The sequence below is a fragment of the Gymnodraco acuticeps genome, unplaced genomic scaffold (genome assembly GCF_902827175.1).
Source record: "Gymnodraco acuticeps unplaced genomic scaffold, fGymAcu1.1, whole genome shotgun sequence".
In the NCBI taxonomy this organism is placed as follows: domain Eukaryota; kingdom Metazoa; phylum Chordata; class Actinopteri; order Perciformes; family Bathydraconidae; genus Gymnodraco; species Gymnodraco acuticeps.
Window position 1 is genome coordinate 216,436 of NW_022990225.1, and position 23,281 is coordinate 239,716.

General features: G+C 40.3%; 1 protein-coding gene and 1 long non-coding RNA gene across 2 annotated transcripts; both read left to right on the forward strand.

The window, feature by feature from the left end:
• The first annotated feature begins 11,404 nt into the window (after positions 1–11,404).
• On the forward strand, positions 11,405–16,400 carry LOC117547947. Its single transcript, XM_034218865.1, has 8 exons — positions 11,405–11,915; positions 12,119–12,228; positions 14,417–14,548; positions 14,653–14,792; positions 15,109–15,199; positions 15,427–15,592; positions 15,677–15,785; positions 16,313–16,400. Exons 1-8 carry the CDS (start codon positions 11,849–11,851, stop codon positions 16,398–16,400), a joined length of 903 nt encoding a protein of 300 aa, XP_034074756.1. The 5' UTR covers positions 11,405–11,848.
• A 188-nt stretch (positions 16,401–16,588) lies between these two features.
• On the forward strand, positions 16,589–17,411 carry LOC117547949. The gene is made up of 3 exons (XR_004569274.1): positions 16,589–16,646; positions 16,753–16,880; positions 17,245–17,411. It is a non-coding gene; the product is annotated as an uncharacterized LOC117547949 (long non-coding RNA).
• Positions 17,412–23,281: the final 5,870 nt, after the last annotated feature.

The following is a 23,281-nucleotide window of genomic DNA, read 5'->3' on the forward strand; positions in this document are numbered from 1 at the left end:
GTCCCTGTGTCCTTTTGAATTAACTCAGTGAACCCCAGCTGTATATTATGGTTTAGCTTAAGCCTGTTGGGATGCAGAGATCACCCTGCAGAGGTGCACTGCTCCCGGGGGTCTTCCCCTTTCCCCTACGAGCCCCAACAAACACACTGTATCAGCCACATAATGACATTAATCACGCATCTGTCACTGTATATCCCTCAATGCGGAAGGCTGGTAAATCACAGGGCATGTATATACCTGCTTTATGTTCAATTTACAAGTCATTTCTATCCTAGAGATGATAATATTTATGAGGTGTCATGCGGAATTTAGTGTGTCCATCTTCATAAAAGTATATGCTCATTCCCTTCACTCTCTCAATGGCTTGATTCCTCCTGGTTTAAATCAAACTGAAACACTGGATATGTCAGCCTCATCCATGATATCTCATTTTCGTAGAAAATCTATTAGCGTGTCGCTGAACTAATGAAGTTTTATGTGCTGTATGGACGCAATGAATGACACTCTGATAACCCATTGATTTGGATTGTAAATAGGTTTTCAATTTTCTGTCTGTTTTGTGAGCTACTAGATAATTAATTATATTGAAGCTGACATTTCTGTATATCTCGTGTGTGTGTGCAGGGGCGGGTGCGTGGGGGTGGATGGACGGGTGAGTTGAATATGTCACTCAGTCATATAATTAGTTAGTTTGCATATTGATGACTTACTGCTTTTTGTGTAAATGTGTGTTTCAGTTTTTATTCCATCATCTCGTGTGTGTTTATTCATCCATGTATCATCTCCATCAGCCTCCCCGTCAGGCTAGCAGCTGCCTGCCTGCCTGTCTGTCTGCCTGTCTGTCTGTCTGTCTGTCTGTCTGTCTGTCTGTCTGTCTGTCTGTCTGTCTGTCTGTCTGTCTGTCTGTCTGTCTGTCTGTCTGTCTGTCTGTCTGTCTGTCTGTCTGTCTGTCTGTCTACATAGGTGTGTGTGTGTGTGTGTGTGTGTGTGTGTGTGTGTGTGTGTGTGTGTGTGTGTGTGTGTGTGTGTGTGTGTGTGTGTGTGTGTGTGTGTGTGTGTGTGTGTGTGTGTGTGTGTGTGTGTGTGTGTGTGTGTGTGTGTGTGTGTGTGTGTGTGTGTGTGTACCAACACACTGCAGGGCCAGGTGAATCAATGTTTTGCCAGCCATTTCTCTAGAGATCCAGGCTCATGTCCATGGAGATCAGACCAAGCTACCCCCACTGTGCCTCTTTCTGTCCCCCCTAGAACTGAACTCTTGGGATGGGCACTGCAGATGGTCAGGGGGTTGGTACACATATTATACATGCAAAGAGCCAAGGCAAGGCAATCAAACGTAAAGTGGTACAATGGAATCAAGCTCAAAGGAAGCACATAGTCCCTCTTTTAACATCCACTATAGCCCAGTATCCCTTTACATTAAATGCCAAAGTCAAGTGCCAATACAGGAAGTGGAAAATCAAGTGTGTGGAGGTCAGGATGATGGATGACTTCTGACTTTGCCTCCACTGTAAAATTATCATGCACAAAATATCCAAACAGCTGCTAATGAAGGATATAGAACCAATGGTAACGGAACAACTGCAAACACTACAGGTTATGGTTTGCCACAGTGGCGTCTTGCAGACTTCTGTTGGCCAGGTGTGTAATGGCTCCAAGTCCTTATGCCGTCAACAAAATGATAATAGTGTCTTCATCTCTTCCACAAGGCAAGGTAGACTGAATAGGAGCAAGCCAGACTGTCTATAGTGTGAGGGCACCACCAACTTGACCAGCTGCTGTCAGCACAATATCGACTGGCACCGCTCCACATTACACTGTTCTTCACATTTCACTTCCCCTTGGCCAAATACGGTCTATGTGTGTATTCATATCTGTAGCTTTATTTTGTAGGTCAATATCTGCATTTATCCTTTCTTGGGATATTTACCCATGCTGATATTCTTGGCTTAACTGAATGAATATTTCTAAGGATGTTGTGTGCATGTAATGCATTTCTTTTGGGTCTGACCAGCAGTAAACCAATCTTCAAAAAGCTACAGTAGGCATAAACATGTGTCACTTAAAATCAGTCTGACATGTGTTAGACTGCATCATACATCATCATGTTGAATATTTAAACACAAGAAACTTTCTAAAGGGCATGACAACACAAGTGTGTATCAGACACGTTCATGCAAATGTGCTGCTTGGAGAAATGGATGACTAATCCTCCCATCCTACAATTCCTACATCCACTTATCATGTTGTTTGTGATGGATATCAAGCATATCTTCACTGATTATAGTTAAAAATACATGCATTCAACTATGTCCATGGTGTCCATGATGATAAATCAGAACACCAGTAAAAAGATGAGGAAGGATGAATAGGAAGCGAAAACATTAAATTACCAACCAATGTTATTCTCACTGTTAATTGATTGAACACAGAGGTAATGCATTTACATTTTAAATTGATCATTGTCTTCCAAGTCTGACGGAAGAGCTGTAAATTGCGTAATTATGTATGCATGAGTAAATGTCATAAACAGGCAGTGTCACCGCAGAGAAGCCGCTGTATGTGTTGGAGTGACAGACTATATCATATTGAATTTGCATGGGGGTTTCAACAGAGGGACTGATACACTTTGTTAACAAACAACAACTGTGGATGCTCAGGCGTGAAGACAACACACACTACTTATTTTGCAATGTTCTGCACCAAAGCTAGGAATAAATGAACGAAGGAAAAACAAAACTGTCGGCACCGAGTACAAATAACTCAAACATACTACACAGACAAAATGCATCTCTGATTTACAAAAGCTAAGTGAGACTACAAACAAAATGCACCAGAACAACACAGCCAGGCCTGTTTGTCAAACAATATGCAGGAGAGAATCTTTATTGAAACATTTCAATGGATACCCAAGATGCAGCATGTGTTGTTTGCATGAGCAGTCACACTCACTGAAGGAATCCCTTTTATTGCGTTCCTCCTGAATCTACCCTGCCTCGAATAATCCCTCATTGAATCTGTTGTACTGTTGTTGTAATACTTTATAATCCCTCTGCATTGCTTGTGACGTTTCTACAATAAAATAAATAAATAAATGCCAAAATTAGTTTTCTATATATGTAAAAGCTTCTGTGTCTATATTAAGGTCAAGAGAAAAAATCATTTTGATCATTCCACGATGACATGCAGCATGACAAACTGTGTGTAAGCCTATGGTGAATGGAGTACAAATAAAATGAGTGTTGTGACATGGAGGCTGAGCTTTTTTAAGCTATTTCACTTCCAGGTAGAGATTATGTGCCTCAGTGAAAGGTGAAACTGATATTTCAGTCTACAGTTGTGTCACAAATAGAGGGTTAGAAAATAGCTTCATCACAGCCTTCACTGCAGAATGAATTGTAAACGGGTATGCCAAACAAATTCAAAACACACAGTAGTCTAGTCATGGGCATCTGATGATACTGGCACTGCTTTTAGTGAAAACACAGGCACATATTTGATACACCCCCACAGACAGGAGACATGCATGCAAACACAATGATACACATTTTTAGTATCCACATGAAATGTAGAAAGGAAATAAGTCACACACACATAATATCCGCCAAAAGGCAGGGTTTTAGTTTTAGGTAAATGCAAAATCTAAATTGTAAAACATTAGGTAACCTCTCACAGTTTCTTTTGACATTTTTTTTTTTTACACTGTATCATGTGATCACAGAGCTACCATCAACTTGCAAAACGAGAACTAAAACAAGTGACCTCACAGAAAACACACACACACACACACTAACACAAGCATTAGCTGGGGCTGATTCCAAAAAGCAGAAATATAAAAGTCACGTAGATTAATAACTATCAGCCATTATGTGAAGGGTCATTTTGATATATAGCTGTTGTTTTAAGTTGCAATGACACACATTGAAAGTAGTTGAGTATATATTCTAGCTAGATGAATAAGTGGCAGATGTTTTTAAAGGCAAGATTTAAATTCAAATTGAAAACCAGCTAAATTCAAAACATGAGTTTGAAATCTGCTAGAGCTCCCAAAGTGATTGACAGATCATGTAATTCAGAGACTTACACGACACAAGAGCTATATTGAATTATTAATGGTTGCTGATGCAGGAAGTTTTGTAAACACAGCAGTAGATTTGGGAGTAGTTTTCAAATCATTTAGGGAGGCATTCTCTAAATTCAGAAAAAACAGCATACTTTTGAGAGGGAATGTATCGCGTCTCAATTCATATTTTCAGGCAACATAGCGAGGAGATATTTGGCAAGTCAAAACATGTTGACTTAACACTGAAGCCGAAAAGTTAAATATTCACTGACAAGTCTAAAATATGAGGTTGTGCATACAGTATAGCAAGACAGTATCTGCGCCTCATCAACTTAAAAAACCTAGCCTGTGAACATAATAAAGGCAGTGATTGCATTTCTCAACAGAACATAATTAGGAAAACAAATTAGCAGTATATAAATATAATTTCAAGGCAGGGATGATGTGATTATTCTTTAATATATTGGGGCTTTAGGGAAGAACACAATTCCATATTAGTTCATTTAGTTTTTCTGTAATTCCAGAGTAACAATAACAGTGATCTATGATACACATCTTAGTGCTGGTCTTGAGATACAAAATGATCTAAAGGTCCAGGTCTAAAATGTACCTGAGACAAGGTTGGGTGCAGTTGAAATACTGGAACTCTACTACTTTTACAGTAGCTCAACACTCTACTGTAAACACGTCTCCCATCTTTTCTTTAAAGAATGTGCACACTTGCTTCCACATAAACAAACGCATGCACACAAACACACAAAAGAAGAAGTGGATGAAGGAGAAGACTTCAGCAAGCTGACAAGCAGAAGATTAATCCATCTTTCCCAGCCAGTCACTCCCACTCCCTCCTTCCTCCCGTTTCTCTTTCCAGCCTCATTGTTTTCAATAAAGTGTCAAGACTGGCCATTTTATAATCACATTTGTGACTTGGGATCTGGGATTCAGATGCAATCAATGTCTATTAGAATCACAGGGTTATTGATTGAAAGCGGAGAGATGGTGTGAGCGATCTCTCTCATTTTCATCCTCACTCTTCCTCACACATAGTGTACACATATTTATATAGTGCCAAATCTGGGCTGTGTCCAAGCCTGTCTACAGAACACATGATAAGGGAATACATATTGAAAAGGAAATAATATACATAGCATAAAGAAAGCCCTTAAATTGAAAATTGGTAAGAAAAGTTGAACCGCCAATGCACAAGACAGATCAATGTATATGCATGCATAACATTTTATTGGATCATGTTTATTATGTATATCAATTGTGGATCAATTGACCTTAAATTCAAGGAATTATAATCTTTTACGTGATCTAAAGTTCTGATGAATTCAAGAAAATGTTGATATTGTGTCTAACTTGTTGAAAATGCAAAGTGTGTAGCTGTGTGTGAGCAACAACATAAAACCCTAAAGTGTTTTTAAATAGATGATAAAGCATTTATGAAGTATGGAGCTGGTGCTTTTTGTGTTCTTTTATTTATATCTTACATTAGGTATCATCAGAGCCGTATAATAGAAGAGTTATGACATCTCCGTTCACTCCAATGGACCACTTTTTTTACAGCAATGGCGGATCGTGGAGCCTCTCATTCGTTCCCCGGAAGTTAGCGCCAAGGCTAGCAGAGCGGTAGAGTTGCAGCATAATAACCGTTCGTGACGGACTTTTAAAGGTAAGAAGAAGTTTAAAGATTTATATTGCGGATATTATCAGTACATCTGATTCAAATTAACATGTGTATTAAAGGATGTCAGTGGATTATCCCTAAATCAGTAGATTTAGGGAACGTTTACAGATAACAGATCAAGATAGGATACCGAAGCAAGTTAGCAACAGACGTTGAACAACCTTTTAATTGTAAATTCCGTTCTCTTAATGTCATTTGGTCCAACGTTGTTGAATTAGAGAAGAGGGGCTTCTAAACGGGATTGTATGCGGGGGTGGAGGGAGTTAAATATTAGATAAATATAACTTTGGTGCGTGTAAGAGTGAGTGTTTTTAGCAGAGCCATATTGTGTCCTTGTGATTATGTTGATTATTACCTGCCTGTATAATGTTGCAGCTCAGCTGATTTTGGATTGATGGCAAAGGGAGAGGGACTTGAGTGAGTGTGAAAACACAAGGTAAGTTTAATACTACTGTTTTATATAAGTAAGCATACTAAACATGTATTCTATCACTGTATTATATAAGTAATCTTGTTAGTAACCTACTGTATGGCAGGTGGAGGGGCAGTGATGTTACAGGTGGAGGAGCAAAACTGCAAGACTGCAAACTCACAAGACAGAGAAATCAAAGTTTGTTCTCCAGAGAAGAGGTTGATTTCACTTCAATTTTTTCATATTTTCTAAAGATGTGGAAATGGCACAAAAAAAAACTTGAGAGCTGTAACCAAGACAACTGTAACAACATGAGTAGACAGCCACCAAGGTTTTTCAAGTCCCTCTCTTACTCCATTTTGCCAACCCAAACTTCCAGGTACATGACGGGACACCTTGCTTGTTTTTGTTGTTTGCACTCCTCTGGCAGGTGGAGGGCAGTGATCCCTTCCCTTCTTCCCTCAATCTTTGAGACTAATGTAAGTAGAATACATGGCACTGTAAATGTTCAAACATTTAAAATATTATACCACTTAAAAATAAGAAATATTACTTTTGTTACTAAGAGTTCATACTTATTATACCTGTGTCACCTTTCACACTATCGCTGTGATCATGAGCTATGGGCTTTGTAGATACAGGTCCCGGGGTGAATCGTGGTGCAGGGGCCCTTCTCTTTTTGACCACAGGGCGATGCACGAAGATGGTGGGTATAGCCTCTGCTCTCAGCCTTGCCCTTTTTTGTCTTGACAAACTGGTCTGCATCAAAATGTGCCTGCGGAGTGACTTGAGGTTACTTCACACACAGAACAACTCAGTTTTGTCTGCCCACATACATATTCCATAGTGGTTGAATACACAGTATTAGGAAACACTTTATACTTACTGGACATGTTATACTCATTACATACTGTATATACAATATGACCAAGAATGTGAGACAACTTTATAGAAATTCATATCACATATGTTACTGATGCCATTTGTCATACTTTGTTAAACTCACAAATAATAAAGTTCCATAACTTCAGTTGGGAACAAAGACCACACCTTATCTCCCCAAGGCAATTTCCCATCCAATAGGTGTGCTATATAGGTGTGTATAACCCTTTCTCCTGTCTGTTTATCCCTCTTTCAGCACAAGAACCAGAGGGGGATTCAATGGAGCCTGAATACCTGCACTGAGACCCTCACCCTGCACCCTGAGTCTCAACTCTCAGTGTTTTTCAAGCCTTTCCCTGTTTTTTGTATTAAACAAAACATTAAGCTTTCCTAATGGTGTGGTTTTCGTTTTGTGAAAAAGTGCAAATGCAGTGTTTGTATATAAATCACATATTTTTTTGCTGTTGGTCGTGAAATTGCTCCTGCTTCCTCCGCTCTGTGTCAGTGGGGAAGCCGTACATTCGTACTCCTTTCTCGGAGCGATTTGAGCATCCCCAGGCAGCACAGCAAACCATGGTGGCGACTAGGAGGCAGCACAGCACACCAGGACAACACCGAGGAAAAGGCACAGACAAACTGCATGATATGCTATTCAATGTTTATTGAATTCCATGTATTTGCAATGGATGTTCCTAAAACAACACATTTAACATCATCATCATCATGCTGCTGCTGCTAGTCCTTTGATAGTCACCTGTCGGTCTCCTGTCCTTTCTGAAAGCCATAAAGATGACATTAGTCATTTAGATAACTTGTGTCCTCAATTACCATGGGATTATTGAAACTACCATGAATTAAAAAAAATGGTAGACATTAATCTAATCTGAATTTTAAAGCATTACTTTAGATCCCCTCCTCTAAATATATCAATAAACATTAGAAAGTGATGCTCCTGACTACCATACAGGTTTAAGAAGATAATATTGGTTTTAAAGAATTCAAAGCTATAAATAAACAGCAACAGGCTCTTTAACCAAGGCACTGTTAGCCTACCATGTAAACTAGTTGTTCACACTAATCCTAATATTATCACTTAATATTAGCAAATTCTATTTTATTTTTTAAAACATATTGATGTAAATACATACACATATCGATTCGTTGTATACATTTTGCAAATCAAAACCTTTATTCACTAATAATTACCAAAAATCGTAGTTCTATCTCCTGTTATCAATGCATTCACATTGCCCGCCATGAACTTCCGGGGAACGATCCTCTTCTACATGAACCACGTGACGATAACCGTTTTTGGACTTCCGTTGTCGTAACTCTTCTATTATATGGCTCTGGGTATCATTAACCCTATACAGCAGCCTGTGTGTGTGTGTGTGTGTGTGTGTGTGTGTGTGTGTGTGTGTGTGTGTGTGTGTGTGTGTGTGTGTGTGTGTGTGTGTGTGTGTGTGTGTGTGTGTGTGTGTGTGTGTGTGTGTGTGTGTGTGTTGACTTACAGCAGGGTTTGTCAGCCTGGGTCTGTGCAGCATTTCCACAAGGTGACATATAGGCAACAGTTTCACAAACTGATGATAACTGCTGTCTATCACTGCTTCTGGAAACGTTGCGCAATCTCACAATAGCTATATATCAGGATACATGTGTGACATACAGTATATGTGTGTATATAATAGCGGCAAATGGAGTAGTAATATTTAGGGGTGAAGATGATGTAGACAGGATGGTATGATGTTACGCCTTGTCAAGACTGTCAGGACGAATATAGTTGGAAGAGCAATTTTAATGTCAATATCCTTTTGAGAGACACTGTTTTGTCAATAGAAATCCCAACTGCTTGTGTGTAGCAACTCACAGTGATTCTTTATCTTATTGTGGGGAATGTGTTTTTCCCCTTGTTCCCATCTAAAAAGGTCAGCGGGCGGGTTAACCTCCAAAGCAGCAGGGGAAGATTGAGTGTATTTGCTCAAAGGTGCTTCAGCATGACACATCGGCCTGAGGAAGAGCTCTTTCTCATGTGAGCTGTATCGACACTCATTTGATCAGATGGGGACGCTGTTCAAAAGATGCCATTGGACTCAAATGTTAATCAGTGACGTGCATTGGATAGGATTCAGTTTATTGTAAGATATCTGTGATAACTGGAAAATACATGACAAATAAACCAAACAAAAAATCACATGCAGTGTGCTCAATGTCACCCAAGGACTATATTGAGCACCTTGTGGTGGGGGTATTTTGTATGGCTCTTCACCTCTTAAAGGGGCTCCTCTGGGGTGAAGACTTCAGTGTAAAGGTTAGAATTAAGTTAGGAAAAGGGTTGGAGCTGTGGTATATAGTTAGGATGGATAAGGTTCACATTTGAGGCTATAGGGACTGTATTATGCCACTGAGTATAGAAGTATCTCACAAATATTGAGGTAAAATAGAAGTGTGTGTGTGGGTGAGTGTCTGCGAACTTGTGAGTGCATGTTAAAAAGCCTAAAGTCCCAGATCAACTCATTAAGTGTGTACACTCTAAAAAACAGTGGGTTATTTCATCTACCCAACCATGGGGTTATGAAATGTTTAACCCATTCTGGGTTATTAATATGGTATTGGGTTATTTTTGTGCAACCCAAGTACTGGGTCAAAATATTTTTGTCTACCCAACCATTTGGTTATGAAATGTTTAACTCATTCTGGGTTATTTATATGGTATAGGGCAGGGGCGGCGGGTGCTGTAGCGGCTAGGGAAGGCTAAGCCTTCCCAAATATTTGTGTCACTGCATCCTGGTAAAATACAAATATAGGCTAATGTATAATGTCTGTGTCTTTGACATTAGCGCTGCTAGCCACCCGCTAGCCCTGTACTACGAAGCCAGTTCAACATACCCTGGATATGTTTGAGTAACAAACAAACAAACGAGATCTCGCTAAGCGGTCCTACGACGCTGGTTATCAACTCGGTAAATCAAGCCAGGGTTTCTCTCACCAGATCTGACTTTAATTACATTTGACTCGAGTGTTTCGTGAACATAATGTATTGCTTAAAATAATACTTCTGCATACAGTATGTGACACTGTAAGTGTTGCACGGCCAGATATGGCTGGAGAAGCTGACTCAGATAAGGAAATATATGATATATTATAATATTATATGATCGATGATCTGATTGATGATGTAATATGAATGATAAGTGCGACACGTCGGCGTCTTCTCTGCATACGGCAGTTTAAACTGTATTTCCTTTATCCTGTAATATGACTTGAGAGATTTAAACTCTGCACACTGAGTTGATCTCTTTTCTATAGATGCCGGAGGCGGGCAGCGTCAGGTAAAAAAAGTGATTAAGCCTTTCCAAACCTGAGCCTCACGCGCCGGCGCCGCCTATGGTATTGGGTATTGGTTTGCATGAATCGCAACCATTTCACATGTATTAGATTCATTCATGTTGAGATAAACTGAGACAAAGGGATTAGGGTATATCTGATTCCCACTCCAGAGCAGAAGGTGGCGGTATAACCACCAATAAACTGGATACCAACCACAGTCTATGATACCAACTAATGTAAACAGAGACAAAAATCAATCTACTTTTAAATGTTCACGGTTGTAAAGATGTGAAACAACAAACATGGCTTGAACAATAAGGCATGCTACATTATTGACTGCTCTTGGACACTTCCATGGATGTATTAAGAGAACTCTGCCATGGTTTGATTTTGACCGCGATCTGGCGGGAAAGGGTTTCCCCTGCATCCTGTGTGCACTCGCGATATTTGGGCATAACCGTAAACTTAACCATCATCATCGCGAGAGAGGATCATTGAGACAAGAAAGACCGTTGGCGAAAGTTGGAGGAGGTAAGCAGAACACATTGTCATCTAACTGTGAAGCTGTTAATAAATGTCATCAACTGCTAGTCCATGAGCGATATTGTGGTAACGTTGATAGTTAATTTGTTATTTAGTGTTATTTTTTATCTCACTTAAAAAGCCGAATGAGCCGACAAACATGCTAAAGCTAACGTCGTTAACTAGCTAGTCTGTGTAACTGCCAGTTAGGGAGATGGTTCAAATATAGGATATCAGGATTGAAAACTAAAGGACGGTAGCATTACCCTGGGAAAGTTAAACGGAAAGTGTGCTACCCCAGGCGCTTATATATGTCAGTAATATCAGCCCCTTTTACAAAGGAATGTTGTGCCGTTATTCGGCTGCGTCACGTAAATTAGCTGCCAAGCTAGCTGCCATGCGGAGCTAGCTGCCATGCGGAGCTGACTGCCACTGTGGTTTTCGCTCTGCAGTTAATGTTACGTGACGGATGCCGCTTTGCCAGTGTCGGTAGTCGCACTCTCTGTCTGATAAGGGGACTAATAAGGTTTGGTGTAAAAAAAAGCAGGTTCTCTGTAACTTAACTTTCATTGGTCTCTCAATTTTTCACAGCAATTTGTGACTGCAAAAGTTCCTGTGGCTGCTGTCCGTAGTTGGTTAACTAATCTTGCTCTATTGTGGGTTGACCTGTTTCTAGCAGTCACAAAAGTGTATCACTCTATATAAAAATAAAGGCTTTGATATAACCATAAGTCTGCAGATAAAATACAATGCTAATAACCATAGTAAGTGGGGCTCATGTGTGCTAAATACAACAGGTAATACAAATAAATAAATAGGAGAAGCAGACATTTGTCAGTTTTAGTAGCCTCATCAACTGAATAAATTAGCCCCAGAAGTGAGGTTGAAGTCATGCAAATGTACATTTTATGTTTTGTTTTAATTAAGCTCTTTATGTGTTTTTTGTCTCAGATCAATGGACGATTTTGTGTGTGACACGTTGACACAGTGGCAGTTGACAGACGTTATTGATAGATTTAAAGGTAAGAACATGTTTTTTTTTAGGTTCACAGCAAGCAGATGGTCTGTATAGCTAGGTAAAGGAATTATTTGAAATGGCATTGACTGCATTGTATTTTATGTTACTGAAAATGCATTTTTATTCCAATAGCTTCCATGTAATTAGCCTCTTATTTTTTGCTGTTCTCCATGGTTTAAATAGATGTCCTTGTTTTTTGTTTTTCAGACGAGGGAATTGACGAGGAGAGTTTTCTTCTTTTAGACGAGGGGACCATCAGCCAATTGATTCCAAAAGCTGGCCCCAGGCTTAAGTTCCTCAAAAAATGTAGAGGACTTGTAAGTATAGTTAGATCACTGCAGATGTGAGAGGCTACACCCCTCCCCCACACACGCATATTCATTCTGAGGATTTGTTCAAATTTGTGAGCAGATGGCATATATTTGCTTTAAATGCAAAAGGCAAATTCCAGGGGATGCCAAGACTCTCTTTCAACATTTACGTGCAGTACATCACGTAAACCATTCATCAACATATTTCCAATGTAGTGAAACTGGTTGTGGTAGAACATTTTCTTTTATAAGGTCTTATAGAAGACACCTATTAAAGGAGCATGAAAACCAAAGTGATACTCTCGATGATCCCCTTGAAGGTCCAGCCCAGCCTGTTGACATACAGCTTGCTGAAAATGAGCCTGTACAGGGAGATGAGGAAGTTGAGGATGAATGGGATGAACTAGGGCAAGATGACATGACCAACCGGGTAGCCCTTTTTTTAGCTCATCTGAGGTCTAAACCTTCTGTAATTAGTAAGGATGATCTAAAAAAGGTTAAAGGCGCCATGCATCAATCAGCAGCTCAAATGTGGTGCCTACTTAGGTTGCTGCCGACAATGACCTGGTCCCCATGCATAGCAAGGAATGGAAACTTCTCCTACTGTTACTGTTATGTATGGAGTTCATCTTCTCTCCTTCTCTTACTGTTGAAGCAACACTGTACTTAGCTAAAATCCTTGAAGAGCATCACTCTCTCTTCCTGCAGCTCTATCCTCTTCACCATTTGCTGCCAAAACACCACTTCATGCTCCATTACCCAAGAGCCATTCAAAAGCTCGGACCCTTGACTCAGTTTTGGGCTATGAGATTCGAAGCGAAACACAACTTTTTTAAACGGGTTAGCCATGTAACATGCAACTTCCGAAACATTTGCAAAACCATGGCCTTTCGCCATCAGATAGCGCAGTGCTATAATTTGCTGTGTGGAACTGTGTTGAGCCACAATACAGAAGTCGGTCCAGGGCACACTACCTTTCTGGCCAACATTGAGGGAGTTAAAGACATCGAAAGTGGTCTAACAGGCATTCCCCTTTTCAGTGAATTGTATGAACCAGCCTTGGTTACCTTTAAGGGAACTGCATATCGAGCAGGCATGACTGTATTCCTGTCTTATGACCCAGATGGGGAGCCCCAATTTGGTCTCATAAAGTCCATTTTAGTACTAGACCAAACATCACACACACCAACAATAAAACTTGTTGTACAGAAGTGGGAAACACAATGGTTTGATAGGCATTTCTTTGCATACAGTGTGATTCCCACTCAAGTTTTGGCAGCTGTTGATGTGAGAGAGCTGCTTGATCACCATCCCCTACATGCAGTGAAGTCATTCAGCGAGACTGATGACAGTTTATACATTTCACTGCGCTATAGACTTTTTTAGAAAATCAGCTTACTGCCACCAGGTGTGTGTACAGTAGGTATGACACTTTGTAAATAGCATTTTTACTCGTCAAGTCCATTTTTTCCTGCCATATTTGTTTAGTGGTTAGCTATAAATGCTGCTTAAAAGGTGCCTTTGGACTACAGGGATGATCATGCGATGGAGTACTGGGATGTTTCTGTAAATACTGGGATGGATGTGATAAATTGTACAGTAAGTATTTTTTGTTTAATCTGTCTACATATCGTTGCTGTTGGGCAGAAACCTTGTGTCTCCATATTTAAACTATGTTTTTTATATTTGTAAATGTACTAATTCGTCATAGTGTTGTACAAAAGTAGTTCAAATAGATCTACAAGCTCCCAATGTCAAGAGCTTGTCGATTGGCTATTTCACAATTTTTAAATGTTAAAAATTATAAAAGGAACAATTTTGGACATACACGGTTTCCACCCGACGGTGACGATGTACAGTAGTAGTCACTGTCAGTTAAGAAGTTACATGTTTGTTTTATATCTTTTTCAATTTGCCGCAGATCTGCATGGTCCAAACTTGTCGCATTTTTCATTCACTCGGGTGAAGGGTTTCTGAGTGGTTTTGTGTCTGCTTAGGGGTCAATATAAACCATACTTTACACAGGTCTCTGAATTTATCAAAACTTTGGCGTGGTGCATATCTCTCACACCATGCATACTGTGTGCAGTCTTCTGAGTCCGCTGGTGTGGTACACTGATTTACATTACTGATGCTCATCCGGCAATTCTAGGTGGCTGTCACTGTTTGTTACATTAACCTGGGTTCTGTTTAGATTGAACCTGCTGTGCCACCTACAAGTCCTGATGTCCAACCAACTGCCACAACTCCACCCTCCATGGAGGACCAAACGGCACCTGTCGTACCAGCGATGATACCTCAAACACTACATATAATTCCACAATTTGTAAGCTCCACTTTTTAAGACTTGGGTTTCACTTTTTTCTTTAATCAACACTAAAGAGTAATAAACGATATCTGTGATGTTGTCCCTTCTTGCAATTTTCTCAGGATATCCGCCAGATTCTCACAGGCTCAACTGAAGGCAAGCTGATCCTGGGGAGCCTTGATGAGGATGTGATCATCCCTTCGCAAAGAAAGTGCCTTGTCCGTATTTTGGTGTCTCACCTCATGGAGAAGTTTGGAGAGAGGTAATTAAAAATAGTGGGTTTTTTTTCTTGTTTTTAGTGAATGTTATGTTAGTTTGAAAAAGGTATATGAATCTTCTTTCAGGGGAAAAGAATAAGACGGGACACTACTTTCAAGTCTGACCTTTACCTAGACCACCAACATAAACATGCACAACACATGTACCAAAACACACGTTCAGTAGTGTTTTTAATTTATTAGGATGCCTATTAGCTGCAGAATATGCTACAGCCATTATACTGGGGTGCAACACATGTTTTAGAAATACTTAAGATCTAATTTGACTCTGCTGGTAATTTAGTTTTTCTGTGTTTGCAGTCCTACCAGTGAGACAAAAAAGGCCTTGGCTGCAGCTTTGATTCATGGGTTTCCCTCCTTGAAGGACGAGTCGGACTCAAGCAGTGGCTTCGTAAGTAATTAACATTTTATTGAGGAATTGATGCTAAAACAGTCAGTTGAACACAATATAACTCATCTCCCAGCACCAGAGTACTGGACTTCTGTGCTGTTTGATGCCCGGTGTTGTCAGACAGACATACAGACAAACCCTGTTCTAGATGGCTCAGCCACATGTTGTCGCCACGCTATCAAAATGTGCCTCATCTCTATTCACCAAAGACTTTCATTTCTTGACAGGGATACTGGTTCACCCCAGGACGGAACCGCCGCCCAGCCACTGGATTCCTCGAAGAGAGGCTTCGGAACGTCAGAAAGAGGATGAGAAAACCGGCCAGGTCACAGAGCACGCAGCAGACACCACCACAAAGTAGTGAAGCTAGCACTCGTAGGACATTCATACCAGGTAATCGTTGGAACTGAATAATTTGTTTAAGCAATACAGACATATAATTTGAGATTGTTAATATCCTTATGTGTACTTTTATAGAATGTACCATATCGGAAGAAAGAGCCATACAGTGTAAAGAATGGCTGAAACACAATTCGCAGCCCCTCAACCAGGTGGAGCAATACATGCAGGATACAGCAGTGTACAGGTCAGTAGGAATGCACTGAGGACACTAGCTGCAGCACTCATTCAATGTCATTTTGCCTATGCATGCACCTCATGGTACTGTAGCACCTCAAGTCATTCAAATCTGAACTACAGACTTCTCAAAACAAACTACTACTAGACCTCTCACACCTATGACCTAACCCCTGCTCATTATGATGCTATAGTGGGATGGCTCAGGGGAGGACAGAGTACAGCAACTTGCAATGGGCCTGGTTTTCAAGGGACCAGTGCCATGTACCTGTCAAAATAAAAGGGCACAACACCAGTGGGAGCTCCATTACTCTTTCCCCCCCCCCCCCCATAATCGGCACAAACATGGGGATGAATGCATTTTACTATTATGCTACCAAAATGTGGAACACCCTACCACCAGCCATCAAGAAAGTGCAACTCCTTACCCTCCAAAACTGCCATACAAGAGCACCTGTCTGCAACTGCCCTCAGGGCTTTTTGTGATATCCTTTTAACATTCTTGTACTGCTGTACTTTCTGCAAACTATCAAACAGGGCCAAGTCTTTAAGGGAAAACGGGTGGGACATTCAGGGGATCCGCCAAGAGTTCCCACATCTATTCACTCCAGGCATGGTAAGTTAGGAAGGAGTATATGTTTACATATGATGTGGATGCATTGTTTATAACAATCTTTTATCAGTATGTCAGCTGCCACATTGAATTTTCTTTTTCAATTTTTCATTTAGATTGCACAGGACTTTCAGATCCTACATGGAGAGGCTGCGCCTAAGCTCTTCGAAACCTGGCTACCTTTGTTTAAAGACAAGATACTGCACCTGGCGAGACGGGAAGGGAAACTTATCTCGTCGCTTGATGGATTAACACCCGGTAATACATTGTTATATTGTACAGCAGACTTTATTTTGCTACTAAATGACCAATTCACAGATATGCCATGCCACATATTGATACCTATAAAATTGTCTTCCTACAGATTGTTTGGGGGAACTTGCTCTGAGCCAGTTACCAACACTGCTTCCACCAACTGTCTACAGGGTTGGCCGAAAAGTGTTCCGGTACACTATCGAGGAGTCTAAGTTGGCCTTCATTGATCATAAGCCTGTAAGTCCCTCTGCATATCTAAAGGGAAATGTTATTCTTTTAATCACTTGAACCCAGCATCCATATTCTTGGGGGGGTGGCGGGGACATTAGCCAAACATGGCAGCTAGATCGGCTATTTTTGGCGAAGAGATTTGGTGAAGATGGAAAACAGTGGTCTAAAGTACAGAGCCAACCCAGGTCCAGTTTAAGTGGTTAAGAATGTGCCTGACTGCCTGTTATTCCTGGGCTCAAGAATAATTCAGAACATTGTTTCTGAATATGCATTGTATCAGCCACTGCCAAATCTTGCTTACTCTTTGCTTTTGCACAATCTTTTACTTTGTTTAATTTATCTTGTCTTTTGTTCTTTATTTCTTTCTCAGGTTGGAACAAACTTGGTGGAGTACCTCCATGAGGCGAAGGTGTCAAGACCTTACCCATATGTCCTGTCCCTGGGAAACGATATTTGGCACACCTCTCAGGCGTTCGTTATTCTTGATGGGGAGGCGTTGGAACAAAACACATTGCTTCAGGCAGTAGATGTCTGTATCAAGGTATTCTATATCTTTGACATCGACTACACAAAGCAGTGTGAAGCTGTATGGAAATTCCTCCAAAATGCAGTGTACGAAATCAAGGGAGGAGAGGAGTCAAAACCTGCTACGTCCTTGCGTGCAGCAATACTTGCTTGCAAGTAGACTTGTGGTCTTGATCCTTTTATTTTCTTCTGCTGGTCCTCCTGTTCTATTCTCTCTCTTCTGCTGCTTGGCTCAGAGTAGGGTTCTATCTGGTTAAATTAAATATTGCTGGATTTGTGAAGTGTGTGTGTGTTATGTTCAAAATACTACCTAATGCTCAAAGTATTTTATGAGCAAGTTGTGTGCTAAAAAAAGAGCTAAATGGTGGAAGCATAAATTGTTAAAATGTTTATTTGCACATCTTAGTTTCCTGTAGTTCGGATCACCTAAAGGAGCAGTACATTGTTGTGATCATGTTGGAGGATTTTCTTTGTAACGTTTACATAGCCAGTATATGAACCAGTCATTTCTGAAAAAACGTATGTTGCTATTAGTGGTTCTCAAACCAGAGCTTGTAGATCTGCTAATGTGTGTTGTTTACAGGCTGTACTGTACATGCATAAATGTTAAGTTTTGTTTAAAGAAAGTTTTGCACTTTATTGTGAACTGAATATGTTTGCACTTTATTGAACTGTCAATTGTTATAACAATAAAATGAATATTTTTCTAAGATTCCAACATTGTTTAAAAGCGTTTATTGCATATTATATTATTTGCATGACCAAATATAGGATGCATTTTAAAAGGGTTTGTAATTTAAATGTTTAAGAGACATGGGTATTGCATTAAAAACATGACAATAATAACTTGTAGAATTAACCCATCGCAGCTATTATGACCCAGCATTTGGGTGTAATATTTAACCCAATTCATGCTAGAATTAACCCAGGGCTGTAATTAATTTGACCCAGCATTTGGATTAAATGTATAACCCATCTGCTGGGTTAAAATACGCAACCCATTTCGTTGGGTCAAATTAACTACTGCTGGGTTGGTCCAATATTGATCCTGGCGTTGGGTTAAAAAACGACCCAAATTGGGTTGTTTTTAACCCAGCATTTTTTAGTGTGTAGCCCTTTGGTATCAGAATAAGGAGAGCAGGACTCTGCTGCAGTCTGCACTCAGCATGTCAGTCACACACACACACACACACACACACACACACACACACACACACACACACACACACACACACACACACACACACACAGAGCCATATGTGTGGGGAGACATACACATCACAATCACAGAAACCATGGAGGGTTTTCTAACTCACCCAAAAGTACACACAAATATGTACACGCACACTCGCATTCACATGCACAAAAGTTACAAAGGCTGACATGGATTTATGTTTCCCACTGCTGAAGGAAACAAGCCTCTGGAAAAGGGGAAAATTCAACCAAAGACTGGGAACAACCATTGTTCAGAATGAGGCACACACAAACAAGGACAAAACACCCCCACACTCTTAACTGGAAATAGTTTATTGACTGTGCAGTGTTTAAAGCAGACTTGTGTGTGTACGAGGCTGTTGATTTAGTCCCTCCATGCTACTGTGCACTGTCTCCTTAATGGAATAATTGAGTCTGGGACTTTTATTGACACATGCACGCATGTTAAAAAAGCACACATGCTCACATTGATTAATGCTGATTGACTAAATCTGTGGAGTATGTTCGCTGTGATCATTGATAAAAATCCCTAGGATTTAAGTTATTTGAATGGAAATGAAGCACAGCACAGGATTATGTTTGGTTACTGTCTTGGGGTGAAATGTGTGTGTTTCCATGAAATGGAATTTGTGGAAGTGATTTGTGAGACGACTGGGGACAACGAGATTTTAATGAGCGTTTGTTTGATTTGGGAATTGGAAACTGGAAGGTATTTTCTTTATGCTGATTTGCTCTGCTTAGTAATAAAGTAAATACTGTGTGTGTGGTTTTCTTTTCTTTTATACATTCATTTTTCTCTGGTTTCATCCTCCTTCCTGCCTTGTATTATTTTCTATTGTCTAACCTTTGTTCGAAATTCAATATTTCTAAACACAGAAGAGAAAATGAGATCTTAACAAAGCTAGAGAGAGGGTAAATTAAGGAGAAATTACGTGAATCTTTTCTGCGACTCTCTTTCTCTACCAATCTCCTGCTCAGTCAATGAACGCAAGTGGGGGGGGGGAAAACACAAACAAAAGGAAAATAATCTATGCACCTCCATCTTTCCTCAGCCTCTTGACAACTCCACAGCAATCGATAATCAATCCCTAATCTCTCACATCTCTCTGACCGCCTCTCTCTTTCCTTTCAAACCTTTCCATGTCACTAGCTAAGATATTGAATCTGCTGAGAAACAGGACCATGCAGACAGACACAAATTACGTGTTCTCGCATGGTCACATGCATACAGGTGAAAAGAAAACCGCTTTTAAAATACAATAACCAATCAAATACTAAAAACTAATTTGCAAAAAAAACATTTCAGCCAACAAACATTTTCTTCCAAGAGCAAAAAAAGTGATCACATGATGATTACACAGGATGTGGTTCACTTCTGTCATGCACATTCAGGTTTGGTTTCAGAAGGGGCTACTTCTTGGCTGCAGCCACTAGAAGTCTTAGGCCCGTCCACACGGAGATTAAACAATATAGTTATTTATCGTATGGACGGTTTGTCCACACGAGGCCGTAACGGAACCGCGGAAACGGAGCCCTCAAACCATAACGCATCCCAAAGTGGGAAGATCTGGTAATGTAACGCTTGCGGCACCGTGTGTAATACGCCTAAACGATCATAGCCCGCCTCTCCTGCTCACCCCCGTGTCACCACAGATGCATTTCGCCGACAACAACAACAACAATGGTGGATCACAGGGTTGCGTTTGTGCTCCAGACGCTACTGACCATGATACAGATGTTAGTGCAAAATCTACAGCTCCTCTACCACAACCATGAACTACATGTTGCTAAATCCACCGCGGAGAATAACCAGAAGGGCAACCAGGCAACCATGGCAACCATGCTCGGGGGGTCTTCTTCGCTGCTTTTGGTGTCTTTTGTTACGGAAGTACAGCGCCACTTACAGGCCCGGCATATGTACTACACCGGTCTCGTGTGGACGGACACGTTTCTTGAGCCAATTCCGTGTGGACTGAAGACTTTTTTGATATCGACATCGGTTCGTTTTCATTTTCGTCTCCGTGTGGACGGGGCCTTACTGGAACCATGAGGTTACCAGGCAACCACAGGAGACGACAGTAAGTTACTGCACCTGGCAAGGCAAGGCTGCAAGGCAAGTTTATTTATATAGCACCTTTCAGCACACGGCAACCCAAAGTGCTTTACAAAATACAATAAAAGACATTTAAGAATAAATACAGCAGAAGCATATTATAAAATGGCATTTAAAAAACAGGCATTTATCATCATCATCATCTTTATTTAAAGAGACTCTTGGTCCATTATTACAAAACATACAACACTCAAATATAAATTTAAAAAGGCAGTTATACCAATGTTTCCACAGAGGTGACTGGTATCGTGCAGCACTGAAACACGGATTTGACAGCAGCATAATGACAGAGTTATGAGAAATATTCAATCGACAGATGAATTTGTACATCAGATTTCTCAAAAGAGCATGGAACGTGTTGACTCGTGCGTTACAGAACATTTCACTTGCACTGCACCACCTTGGTTTTCTAAGCAGTATACGCAAACAGTCATTATAAGCAACCTGGAGCTTCCGGAGGCTCGCCTTCTTATACTTGACCCACAAGGGGGCAGTATAGAGAGGAGTGCAATAAGCTCTAAAGAGATTCACCTTAACCTTATCTGAACACCAAGAGAGTTTTCTAGCCAACATGTTGGCTTGCATATATAAGACACGCCGCTGTCTATACATGTCATCATCATCAGCCATTTCATCTGTGATGATGTGTCCCAGATACTTAGTGTTACAGCAAACAGACAGCACCTGTCCTGACAGATAGAATGTTGGAAAACAAAGGTTCTTATCCCCTTTTGCTCTGCAGATCATTACAGCGCTCTTCTTAGCATTGTATTTAACATCAAATTTGACTCCGTAATCAGAACAAACATTTAGCAACTGTTGAAATCCAGCACTGCTAGGAGAAACAATTGCCAGATCATCAGCATACATAAGATGGTTTATAATCACATTACCAATCACATACCCTGTTTTACAGACACTTAAATCATCTGATAGATCATTCATATAGATATTAAAAAGGCATGGTGAGAGGAGCCCCCCCTGGCGGACTCCATTACCAACACCAAATGGCGCCGAGACTGCATTCCCCCATTTTATCCGCATGCTCTGGTTGGAATACCAATAAGCCAGGATCCTAATCATACTGTTGGGCACACCCCTTTGTCTCAATTTGTCTCAATTTTTTCATTTAAAAAGCAAATATAATAAAATAAACACAACAGGTATAAAATACATGAATAAAAGCCATAGGCCTACTGCAGTGGGAATATGACCAACCATCTGACCAAAAGATACGTTTTTAGTCAAGATTTTAAAGTATTAACAGTTGCAGCTGACCTGCAGGATTCAGGGAGTTTGTTCTAGATGGTCGGGGCATAACAACTAAACGCTGCTTCTCCATATTTAGTTCTGACTCTTGTAACAGAGAGCAGACCCGTCCCAGAAGACCTGAGACTCCTGGATGGTTCATACTTCTGCAGGAGATCGTTAATATAATTTGGTCCTAAACCATTCAGTGCTTTAAAAACCAGCACTTTAAAATCAATTATTTGGTAGACTGGAAGCCAGTGTAAAGACTTCAGTACTGGACTGATGTGATCCACTTTCTTAGTGTTAGTGGACACGAGCAGCGGCGTTCTGAATCCGCTGCAGCTTTAATGGATTTTGTGAAGACACTATTACAGTAGTCGAGTCTACTGAAGATCAAAGCATGGACACGTTTTTCCAAATCCTGCTGTGACATTAGTCTTTTAATCCTAGATATGTTCTTAAGGTGGTAGTATGCAGACTTAATAACTGCTGTAAGAGAAATACTGGCCCCCAAAAACCACAGCATGACATTTTATACTTCCGTTGTATATGGGTTAAATACATGAAATAAAACCTGTTATGTGAGCCTTTCGAGGTGTTTGAAGGCATGTTTTTTATTTGTTACCTTTGAGCCAGGCTAGCTGTTTCCCCTTGCTTAAAGTCTTTGTGCTAAACTAAACTAACTGCAGCTTCCCATTTACTGCGCAGACATTAGGATTCATCTAAAATAATCCCAACAGTTTTTAACTGATCGTGAACAATCGTGTAAGTCTGTATTCAATCTTTAACCGCTTATCATCTAGTAAAAACAAAATGTGACTACATTACAGAAAGACTACAAGTTTGTTTCCCCCCAGAATTTTAAGGAAGATAACAAATGGACACACTGTCACCTCTAAATCTAAATATAGAATCTCCCAGGAATTACGTCTTTATTGGACAATTGAAACATGAAACAATTGGTATCGAATTATGTGATGTAGCAGAAAGGAAGTGTCTGCAGGTTTGACACTTTATGCAGGGTTGTGTTTGCTTTAATCAAAATAGGATTTTGAAAAAAGGGGTAGACATCCTAATTCCTTGAGGAAATTATGCCTTTACAGATAGGAAATGCACACAACATCTATGTTTGGCCTATAATGTATATATAATCTAACCCTAACCCAGCACAGAGGTCTGGTGAGGCAGACCACTCCTCAGAGGGAGCCTCTCCCCATGAGAAACTGCAGCCTATAAAAAGAGCTTCAGGGTCTGCTGCTCCAAGGTATAAAATCGACCTCCTTTACCTTTATGTACTTCCACA

Excerpts from the sequence above, each read along its gene's own strand:
- LOC117547947 (XM_034218865.1), top strand. The coding sequence starts at position 11,849 with ATGGACGATTTTGTGTGTGACACGTTGACACAGTGGCAGTTGACAGAC. Across the intron at positions 14,549-14,652 it reads TACATATAATTCCACAATTT|GATATCCGCCAGATTCTCAC; the intron begins GTAAGCTCCACT and ends CAATTTTCTCAG. Across the intron at positions 15,200-15,426 it reads CGGACTCAAGCAGTGGCTTC|GGATACTGGTTCACCCCAGG; the intron begins GTAAGTAATTAA and ends ATTTCTTGACAG.